The sequence below is a fragment of the Cyprinodon variegatus genome, unplaced genomic scaffold (assembly GCF_000732505.1).
Source record: "Cyprinodon variegatus isolate N-32 unplaced genomic scaffold, C_variegatus-1.0 Scaffold12, whole genome shotgun sequence".
Taxonomy (NCBI): domain Eukaryota; kingdom Metazoa; phylum Chordata; class Actinopteri; order Cyprinodontiformes; family Cyprinodontidae; genus Cyprinodon; species Cyprinodon variegatus.
Window position 1 is genome coordinate 686,795 of NW_015150465.1, and position 11,679 is coordinate 698,473.

General features: G+C 36.5%; 1 protein-coding gene across 2 annotated transcripts in view; it reads right to left on the reverse strand.

The window, feature by feature from the left end:
- The window catches only part of polr3a (polymerase (RNA) III (DNA directed) polypeptide A, 155kDa), a 39,550-nt gene that overhangs the window by 21,186 nt on the left and 6,685 nt on the right, over positions 1-11,679 (reverse strand). For both annotated transcript variants that reach the window (XM_015382528.1, XM_015382519.1), the window contains exons 7-16: positions 11,497-11,633; positions 11,304-11,407; positions 11,076-11,217; positions 9,844-9,984; positions 6,676-6,745; positions 6,393-6,520; positions 6,177-6,315; positions 4,258-4,422; positions 3,675-3,847; positions 793-904 (exon numbers count right to left, since the gene is read on the reverse strand). In XM_015382528.1, the coding sequence (XP_015238014.1) occupies positions 793-904; positions 3,675-3,847; positions 4,258-4,422; positions 6,177-6,315; positions 6,393-6,520; positions 6,676-6,745; positions 9,844-9,984; positions 11,076-11,217; positions 11,304-11,407; positions 11,497-11,633 (1,311 nt within the window). The remainder of the gene's footprint in view (positions 1-792; positions 905-3,674; positions 3,848-4,257; positions 4,423-6,176; positions 6,316-6,392; positions 6,521-6,675; positions 6,746-9,843; positions 9,985-11,075; positions 11,218-11,303; positions 11,408-11,496; positions 11,634-11,679) is intronic.

The following is an 11,679-nucleotide window of genomic DNA, read 5'->3' on the forward strand; positions in this document are numbered from 1 at the left end:
TTTTAGATATAAGGCAACATTTCATCAAAGTACATTACACACAAACATAAGACAATCACAGGACAATGTTTGGGTGGTTTTTTCGTGAAAAAGCTCTAATTAGAATAGAGATGTTTCAGAGTAGCTGGTACTTATAACAACTTTCAACGGCAGTGAGCAAGTAGTGAAGGTTGGTTTCATTGGAAGGATCTTAGAATTATGTGGTCAGAAAACCCACCTTGAATTCTCTTAATACCCAAAATGTGTATAAAAACTAAGGTTTAACCAGAAAAGACTATGATCCCAAACCAGGCAGCAATTCTTAAAAGTGTCTGAAAAGGGAACGACACAAAATGGTGCAGTGGCCCAGTCAAAACATAGAACGCACCCTTAAAAAGACAAGTTCAAATCTCTGAAAAGGTTATTCAGAAAAAGAAAACTGCAAACCAATGCTTCTAAAGGTGGTTCTACAAAACATTTATTAATGAAGAATCCTACGTTTCCCTCATCACAGCAGGATTAATCAGGAAAACATTTTCTCTGATGATTGTATCCTTGAGGAGTTGGTACCAGGACCCCCCCTAGATAATAATGTTTATGCTCACAGCTGCATCCACAGTATGGTTTTCAGCTGGTCAGCTATGATAAGAGAAAAAGTTTTATGCTGCCTCCATCTCAGCCTTCACACCCTCCTTTCTTCCTTTTTTTATTAACCCTTTTTGTGTTTCTTTCAGTGATAACTACCAATTAAGAACATCTTGAATGTCCAATATGTCAGAGGGCTAATCTTAAAATAGTTTTTAGCAGGCTTACCTTTGGAACCACACAGAGCCATAATGAGGGGGCTGTTGCTCTTATCCAGCTCCCTGAGACAGGCACTGCCAGCTCGGTCTCTGATCACAGAGAGCTCTCTCAAAATGAGAGCCTATTGAAAAAGCAAATAAAATAAACATGTTGGTGGACAACACAAACCGTTTCACCTTAACATGCAAGCAAAACTTTCAACTTAACTTTTATCTTTTTTATGATGAAGGTACACCAATTTACTTTTTATAACATAAGTTGCTCAATAAAAAAGACAAAATAATCTAATAGTCTATGCTTCACTATGAGCAACGTTTATTGATCGTCTCCCCTGAGACAACTATAATTCCACTAATTATTAGCAGCACATCAACCGTTTGGGTGGAAACTTAAAAAATAAAAGGGTAGATGAATAAACTCAGGCCTCTTTTTGCAGTTAATGTCTATAATTTGAACTTTTATACAATCAATAAATCTACTTCAGATGAAAATAGCTTTCAAACAGTCACAGGATTTTGATTGCCTTCTTCAGAGGTTAAAAACCTGCTTTTTATTACGGTAGTATAGAAAACTACAAATCCTTCTGGAACCACGTTATTAAAAGAACAGGAACATATTTTTGGGATATAAGGTCCCAGAGACCACAGTGTTATGTATCTGGGTTTAATTAACAGTGAACTATTAAAAATAAATTACATATGCCTATTTAACTGTCAATAAGGGCTTTTAAAAAGTGCATCGCTAAAGGTTTTTTTTACTCTTGAAAAAATAGAAAGGAGAAACTCTGAGTACAATAAAGGTAAAAATATATCACTAGCGGAATTTACTCGCTTTCTCAACAAAGACAACCTGATTGGAGTCATAAACGTCTTAAATTAGCAGGAAGCACAATCAGCATCACTACCATGATCCACTTTGGAAATCAGTCTCCCAGGGTTTCCAGGAGATTTTGCATTCCCCAAGCTAAACTATGCAAATTGCAGGAGACAAACATTCACTAATGCTGACTGCTTCATAAATTATGTAATTTAATATTTTAGAAGGACAGATAAAAAAGTATATTGAGCAACCCTGGTGTAATAAAGTCAGCCTCATTGCTATTTGTCGCAGTTAAAAAAGTTTAAACCTAAATAAACAGACAGGCCCTGTGTATAGTTCAATGTATTTTCAGGAAGCTTCATAAATGTTTTCCTGATCTCCGTTTTTTTTTTTTTTCTTTTTTTTTTTTTTTAAAGAACTGTTCAGTAATATTTCTTATTTCTTAAAAAGATGCTATAATCCAGCAACGCAGATTTTTTTTTTGTAATCTTTAAAAAGATGACCTTCAGGGTGCAGCAAATTCAGCCTGAACAGAAAGAGTCTCAATGCATTAGCAAAGCCATCCAATGGCATGTGTCCAATTTCAACATCTGATGAATGAGACAAAGAATGCTGCACATAGATTGTGTGGAAAGTGTGATGGTTACAATCAGCAGCCAGTCACACAGCTTAAACATACAGTCAGAGCTTTCCTGTTTAATTCATTTTTAAAGCACCAATTCACACTATGTCATCTTAAGGCACTTAAGTCAAATTGGTTAAGAATTTGTCTATAAAAGGAAACCCAGCTGATTGCATGAAGTCGTTGACTTTGCAGGATTCACTCCTCCTGGATGAGCAGTAGACGTTCACTTGTATTGGCCGTGTTTCCATTCAACTGATATTCAAACTTAAAGCGAATTTTTAAAAGTTTGAAGAAGAAAAAAAGCAATGCAGATTTGCTGCGTCTCCATTTGGTGTGATGCGAATTAACCAAGCACCACAAAGCGTATTGCAGTTCTACATCATCATCCAAATTACGCCATTATGCAAGGCTGTAGTAAAGAGGAAGTAGAGGCTGCAATCTGGCACAGACAGCAGATCAGAAATGCAGGAACGTTTTAATGAAAGTGCTGCTATGGGGGGAACTGTTCGTCAGATAGTAATGGCGATGTTGCCATGTCTACCCCCATAATAGGAACATTCAGGAAGACACAGAGAGCAGGAACAGCTGATCAGTCATGTGAGTAAAAGTTTGGTTCTCACTAGGGATGCAACCGATCCACCTTTTTCACCTTCGATATGATACCGATATATGAAGTTTAATGTCGGCCGATACTGATCCGATACCAAAACAGCACTGAATTATTACCTAAAAAATGGTTTTAATATGTGAAAAAAAATGGGATAATTCTTCTGTGCATATGATTTGACTTCCCTTTTCTTAACTTGCTCAACATGTAAAAGAATGTCATTATCAACTATCATCTCTGTGATTTTTTTGGCTTGTATATTGTTACAGGGAAAATTTTCACTGCTTTCCTTTGCTTCCATCAAAGTTATCTGCTTCCTGTTGAAGATTTAACACCGCCCCTCGGAACATTTCTCCCACGCCATTGGGCTAGTAGGCTGAGAGAGTATGAAAAACGTCCACACCGCAGATTCCTTCGCTCGCTCCATCATAAACAATATGGCCGTGTTGTGTTGTTGCACTGGCGCATGACGGCAGAGCATAGACTTAGAATGAATAGATCGACCCCTATATCGAGTAAATTGTCACCGATACCGATCTAGTTTTTTTCCCTTATATCTGGACCAATACCAATAAAAATATAGGATCGGTGCATCCCTAGTTCTGACATAACTGATTATAAAAAGTGTTTCCACAAAAGCCAAAAAAACACCTCAAGTGAGTACAAAAACTTTTTTGCAAATAAAAAAAAAAAAATTATATAAAACATTTCTATAAGAGGCTAGTACTAAAGCACAGTATTAATACTTTATATTTACTGCTGAAAACCAGAAAACGGTGTCCCTGCAATTATTCATCATCAGAGCGGTAGTGAGGCAGCATCCAGGTGACATGAGCATACCTCCAGAGTCTCCTCTGCTGTGCAGCCTGGCTGCTGCTGCAGCTTTCCTGTCTGCAGAGCTTCAATGTATTCGTCACACTTCTTGTAGCCGTCATCCAGCAGGTCCTGTTTGGCTTTCAGCAGACCTGTACCAGGAGTCACATCACCGATTCCGATAGAGAAACCTCTGTTGGCTGAAAACGGAAGGGGAAAAAAAAGAAAACTGCAAACTTACATTTAATTACATATAGGAGCATCTTAATGAAGTTGAATATATTGTAAAGGCTGATGTATTGCAATAATTCAATACAAAAGGTGAATCTCAAGTATCGTTGTCAACCTTCAATAAGTCCAACATAAATGTATGATGGACTTGTACTGGTGCATTTTTTTTCTCTCTCTTCAGTGTCCCTTTAGGGGGTCAGTAATAAAGTCGTATAGTGAGTTGAAAAATATTATTTCTTTTTAAAGAAATCTACCAAACAAGCAGAGCAATTGAAGATGGATTACTGGTGAGATTAACATGCCAGAATATGCAACAAGTGTTTCTATCATTTTAGAAAAGCAAATTTTAGAGACTGCTTAGACACTGTGGACTACTTACAGAGATACACTGGAGCGAGTCTTGCCAGGCGGGACATGGCGTTAGCCGCTTCCAGCTGGCCCCAGTCTCTCAGCAAGATGTAGAAAATATTGTTCTTTGAGCCGGATCCCAAGGTGCCTTTATCCATGCTTCCACACATCAGCTCACTGTTGTGTATCACTACAACTGAGGTGTGGAACAAACAACAAACGGTATAGAGATAGAGCGATTAGATCCAGAATAGAAACACAGACAAATTCAATAAAATGGAGGCTGTTGCCCCATGACAGCCAACACTGATAAAGTGATGTTAATTAAATATGAAACAAAACATTTTTTTCCTAAAGAATTAGCAACGCATTAAAAGATCTTTTGAAGAAAAAAAGGAAGAGAGACTTCCAAAAACGTTGATTTTTCCTTTTTTATTTCTAAACTTAAATGTCATTTTTGGGGGGATTTTATATGATCAATAAAAATAAAAAGAAGAAAAAAACAACAAACATTTTAATTTGAAAGAAAGTGATATTTTAAATTTTGTAAAAAAAAAAAAAATACGTATTTAAAATCTAAACTAACCTTGTGTGTAGTTAAATTTATATAATATCAAATTCAATGCAACCGGCGCCGTTAGTGATCCATGAGGACAAATCAGACATTTTCCAGTTATTCAGGAGCATCAAAGATCCATAAGGATTAGTAGAATCCAACAAAGATATGGGTCTACTTTGGGTCTCCTCCCAGATAAAAGGAAAACCCTCAAAGGGAAGCAAATATGGATTCCTTTCTGCAGTTTGCCATGTAAAGGACATGGCTGCGTTCACACAGCAGCCTTGAGTGACCCAAATCCAATTTTTTTTGCCCACATGTGACCTGTATCCGATCTTTTTTTATGACAGTCTGAACAACACAGATCTGATTTCTCCACTTGGCTATGTGGTCGACACGTATCTTATCTTTTCAAATGTGACCTGTGTCTGAAGAGCCGGGTCTCATCCATCTGACCTGAACGTCATTAATACCCATCAAAGGTCCCTGTTCTGTCTTGCTACAAATAAGCAGTAAGAAAAACGTTTATGGACCTTGAAAAGATTTTGTTGAACCCCCAGAAGGGCCTCGCTGGGGCATTACAAACATGGCGACGCTGGAGGACTCGCCTCTCAATACCGCAATTGACTCGGTTTTTAGCTAAAAAAGCGACAATTTCTCGGTTAAAAAAGGAGCAAAGCAAAGCAGTTTGTGCATTTGTTCCCGCTGCAACGACTGGCTTAGGGCAGATTATGGAAGGCGGGTACTAGCTGGCACGTCACCCAATCAGCTAAAAGTACTGTACTAAAAAGTCCCACCTTTTCACGGATAGAATGAACGGCAGCCATCCCAAATTGATAACGTAGAACTCAACTCTGTTCTACACATATCAATCTATGCAGTTCACAGAGGAGATAACACACAAGTTGCATATACGTGGAAATATGAACACATATGCAAAAGAATAGGATTTCACAAAAAAAAAAGAAAAAATGGAATTGAGCATTAATGCCTGCAGTGTAAACGTAGCCTTAGAGGAAGATGCTCAGGTCAAATGAAAATAATCAGCGTGACAACATCACAGTGCTGGATCATGGTGGTGGTGTCATGCTATGGGGTTGATTCTCTTCATTACTGAGTGGAAGATGGAATAAAGGCTTAAAGTGGATGTTTGCAGAAGCTTTCCATTCAATTAGACAATTTTTAGCCTGTGAAAGCTTATGAAAAGAAAATGTCAAAACGCTATAAGAGCAGACAATGGGTTACGACAAATTATTCACTAATGAGGCTTGCATAAATCTATCCCAATTACGTGGTGTTTACTGTTTACACAACACCCCAGTGTGATTAGGTTCTGTGAATAAAAAGCAATAATTTAATCAAAGTAAAATTCTGGCTTTTCAAGTTAAACTTACATGAGTCGTTGTGACAGAGATCCTCTCCTTTCCCGCAGTATTGTTTCCCTTTGGTCCGCAAGTTTGCATTGACAGGACAATCCTTGCTTGGCTTCAAAATGACACTGAAGATCTGTTTTCCTGTCCACAGAGCCATTGGCTGATGGGAATAATACAGAATATTAGCAGCTAAAGGAAAGCGGAGTTGCATGACAAGGATCCCTATAGGGGTAATACCTTTATAATAGCAGGGCGAGGGAGAGAGATCCGGATTTTTTCATCTTTTCCTACAAGCATTGATGCAACTATCTGGCAGGCTTTTGATCTGTCAAAAAAGGTGTCCTTCAGCGTCAACAGGTATGCACCTTAAAGGCAAAAATATTTTGTAAGGTTAGTGGAGGTGAAAAATAGTTCCTCGATCAATCTTTTTTTTTATTGCATTTGAGAAATTTAAAGTTTGAATCAGACAAAAACATGACACCAGTAACTTTCATTGTGGATGATGCTTCTCCATACAAACCTGTTAAAAAGTCCTGAATTGCAGCAATCAGGGGTTCCCCGTTTCTTGGTGTGACAAGATTAGCTTTAGTCTAAACAAGACAGGAAGAGGACATATAACTCTGTTATAAACTGGCAAGTTCACAAGAAAAGAGACTTTCTATGAGGAAACGTCTAATAGTTGCCACCTGCAAACTAAGTAGAATCTCATGGCAAAGACGTGCAGAAAACTTTCAAATAAATCACTTCTGTTGCTGAGGGTTAATTTTTCCCCACTAAAAACGTTTTGAAACGGTCACTGGTTCCACGATAGAACCTTTGTTTGTTTTAAAGAAAAAAAAAAATATTTATTTGCAGTATTTTAATATATGTGTACATTGTAAATTTAAGCAGTTTCTAGGATCTTTATCTAATCTGTGACATACTTAAACCATAGGTATAATGTGACACACTAATTTTTGTCCCCAACATCAAAATGGTAGACAAGAGAACATACATTCAAGTAACGCAAATTCAATAGTGATTTAAACAAATAATTGGTTTGATAAATAATTGAATTATGGTTTATGAGATGAAAATGTTTTCCCTCGGATTAATTAATTATATCGCTTAGAAAGAAAATTCTTCGGTGTTGTAGTGTTAAGGGCCTTTAATGACAGGCTGCGGTGTGCGCTTTGCCGCTTTATACTGACTGCGACTCAGGGTGTCTGGGTCAAAATTCGAATATGCTGAACTTTGACTGCGGCGTGCGCAGAACCTCTCTTGTGCTGCACTTTGCTATATGCATGCCATGAACGTAGTGGATTTCAGAGTGCAGTGGTGTGCGAGCTAGGGATGGAACGGTTTATGAAAACCGTCCGAACCAGTCCGGTTCAACTGTCTCGGTTCGGTTCGCGTGTGTTGCGTTCTGTTCATGCGCTGCTCCTTTGTTTTTCATTTGATTGTATTTTAAACACTGCAGAATTAACTGAGTTTTGATAATCAAGGAATTGAAAAATGTCATTTTATCTTGAGTTAATTTCAAACAAAGGGGCCTAAGTCTAGTTTTGATAGAGCCTATGCCTCTTTGTTAAAGATTGTTTGCCAAATAAATGAAGCACATGTTGGAACTAGCACTGTTTCCTCTCTTGCAATGCCAGAATCTCACCTACTTTTAACCTAAGACTATCACATTGATGTAGCAAATGTCAGACTGCTTTTTTCTTTCAGTTTTGACTTGACTATACAAGACATAATAGATTTTCCTAACAATCAACATATACTGAACCGGACCGAAAACCGTGACCACAAACCGTGAACCGAAACGTGGATTTTGTGAACCGTTCCACCCCTAGTGCGAGCTGTTCATGTTTAAAAGCCCATTTACCGCTATGTAATGCCAGAATGGAGGGATGCTAAAGCAGAAACATGAGTTGAGTCCAATCTCGGATTATTTACGCGCTTAGATAACGACAAAATGCAGAATTCATGTGGTTATGTTTGTAAATATAAACACTAGGGCTGCAACTTAAGATTATTTTGCAAATCGATTAATCTGTTAATAATTTTTTTATTAATCGATTAACAATCGGGATAGCCCAAGGTTCCTTAAAGAGGATTTTTTATGAAATTAAAACAAATCAAACTAAAACTTTTCCACTTGAGGAGCTCTAGACAGAGCATATTGAAAGACAAAAGTTTTCAAATTACTGCTCTGAGTGGGTCGCTCTGTCAGCTAAAGGCATGTTTTAGAGTCTCTAAACTCAGTTAACGATTAATCGATTACTATATTAGTTAACAATTATTTTAATAATAGATTAATCAGGATTTAATATTTCAGCCCTAATAACCACTCAATTCACATTAAACACTAAATAGCTCCTATTTAACCTCCTGTTTAAAGACACTGCTAGCAGCACAAGGTCTCTGACACTATTGAATGCCAGAGAAAACTAAAAACAAAAAGCTACATTAAAATCTAACTCCACTTTATTGAAAAGTAGTTGTAAATAGTCTGACAACATGCATCCTGTCTTTTAATGATAGTTTTGCATTTCTGTACATAGAAAATCTTAATTGTTTCACATATTTATTTAATAACCTAGGTTCCCACTTTGTAAGAAGCCTTGTTTTGTTTATTCAGTCATTCAATACAGCTACCACAACAACTAGTTAAATCATAATAATGTACTTGTCTTTAGTTTATCATATTGTAAACTATACATATACATATATAGCCCTTATGGAAAGATCCTCTTTATACAAGATAAAACTGAGTTTAAAAAAAGAAAAATAACTTAAATCGAATCTGCTTAGCAAACAATCGCAAGTTGATCAATTAGTTCAATCAGCTTTAGATTAGTTCATTAATCAATCTTGCAAAACTAAATGCAAATGTATGTACGGTAGTAGCCTTCAAGAAAATGGCTAAATACCTAAATAAAGGAGACTTAATATAAAGGATGTAAGAATTCGGAACCCTTTAGTTGCACCTCTGCTTAAACAGACCTGAATCAAATAATGAAGTCCTTTGTAGGAATCTGGAGAACTTGGCTTCAACAGAGGAGCTAATTAAGCCATTTGATTTAGGTGTGTTGGACCAGAGCAATGTCTTAAAGTTTCCTATTATACGACCAATAATTCCAATGCTGCTCATGACAAAAAATGCAAAGATGGACTTAAAGACCAATTAATAATCAGTGCCAAATCTAACATGACAAGAAACACAAAAGCACAAATTATTTGATTAGATGTCATTAGAAACAAAGAAACCAAAATTGGTATTTTATAATAATGAAGGTATCGCCATCCACTTTAAGCTTTTTTCCTTTTTCATCACAACATTCTCACCACTCTGTTAGCTTTCTCAGTTATAAAACAGTTGAATGACCTTCAATCAGGTCTGAATGCATTAAATCAGAAATAGTGTAGCTTTTCTTACCAGGATAAACATAATCTGCACAGTGTAACAATGGATATTGTAAAACTGAATGCTGACAGAAAAAAAATCTCCTAAAATAAAATAAAATAATAACATCATGGTTTACTTTTACCAGTTAACTAACCATTAACATCTTAAAAATAATGCAAAAGAAAATTGCTATGTCAAATTTTGTATGCTTAAAATGTTTTTCAAAGCTCTTCACACATCATCGCCAATAACTACAAAGTGAGGGGAGCTGTAGTGTTTGAACAATGCGAGGACACAAACCCCCATCAGGACCAGCGCTTCAGCTTTGGCTTCTTCAGTCTGAGGCAGGTGGAGATTCATTTCATCACCGTCAAAGTCAGCGTTGTATGGGGTGCAGACGCACTCGTTAAACCGAAAAGTCCTGTGTGGTTTGACCTTAGCCTGTAAGGTTGACAGAATAATGCCCAAAAAAAAATTATTAGAAAGGAAAATAACAAACTCAATGTTCAACCCATTGCCTGTAATAAAAAAGAGAAGAAAGAAACCACTTAAGACAACACAATAACCATAATGACCCATTTTGCTCCTACATAGTCCTTTGTAGAGGCTCCATGCACAATTAGTGCGTCATAGAAATTATTGTTCTGGTTTGGTGGGTGAAGTAAAGTGCCAAAGCATTCATGCAAGTACATTCGTTTCTGCCTTTTGTTTACATCTATATGCAAATAAAAAAAAAAAAAGTTTCAGCAGTAAATCAAAGTCTAAATTCATTGCGAGGCATAGTACAATAATTGTGCCTATCATAATGCGTAAAAAGGTAACATCAAACGGCAGATCAATGTCGATGTAGAAAGAAAAAAGTGAATCCTATGTTGTAAGAGATGTTAATGTTTGTTAGGAAACATGTGACAACCTAAACCTTTTTAATACTTGGAAAAAAGGGGAACCATTTAAATTATTCTCCCGATTAAAGGTTCATTAGATCCACCGACTCTCAAAACAACCCTAGACCTAAATACTGTATTCAAATCTGCAGACGTTGTAAAGGGCAGCTCATTGTTCATGGGATCGTATGTGCATCAAGCATAACTTTAAAACATTTCAAATGAGTTTGCAGATAAAAAAAAAAATGAATTAATTGTGTTTAAATTTTGATCTAATAAGGCTGTACTTATTTGAATCAGAAACTGAATATCTGATTTGTTTAAGAATGTGCTGCACTAAATCTCTAAGTTTAATTTAAACCTAATAGTTTTATACGGTACAATACCAGAGCAATTTATCTGGCAAAGTGCTGAATCAAAGATGTTTGTTATGAGAACCCAAAAGCATTTTTCCTATAGAGTTTGTGAGAATTTATTTGTGTGATTTTATTCCATGTACATCTTTTATATATTTTTTTAAACCAAACCTAAAATTAACAAAAAACAAAACAAATAAAAATGATCTTATGCCTAATTTTCAATTAGAAGGATTAAATGCAGTGAAAAGACTTTGAATTTTTTTTTGTTTTTGTGAAAAATCAGACTTACTATGTGGGCCATGATGCTGAGTTTGTGGAGAGAAGGTTGTCGATTGAAGAGGACAATGTCTCCATCAATCAGATGTCTTTCCACCACATCACCAAATCTCAGCTCCTGAGCAATCTTCTCACGGTTTCCGTATTTCAAAAATCTGATTGAAAAAAATAAAGTAACTTTTTTAGCAATCTTTAATACCGGTAAGTGCTGCTTTTATTCTGAGAGATGACTCAAGTTTACCTTTTCATCTGTGCATTACTGTTCTGGATGAAGTTTGCTCCTGGGTGAACATCTGGGCCATTACGCACAAGTTTTCTCATTAGCTCCAGATTGGCCTTGTTTACCTTTAGAACGTGTCAAAGCCAGACACAGTAACTTTAGTGCTTATATGGGCCAATTAGTGAATTTCCTTCCCTTATCAAGCCTGGCTTACCTTTTCTGGATAAGTCAAGATTTTAGCCACATGAACAGGAACAGCAACCTCATCGATCCTGAGATTTGGGTCAGGAGAAATGACAGTTCTTCCAGAGAAGTCCACTCTTTTTCCTGAGAGGTTTCCTCTAAATCGACCTAAATCATAGCAAATATAAAATTTAAATCAATTGAATCAATTGTA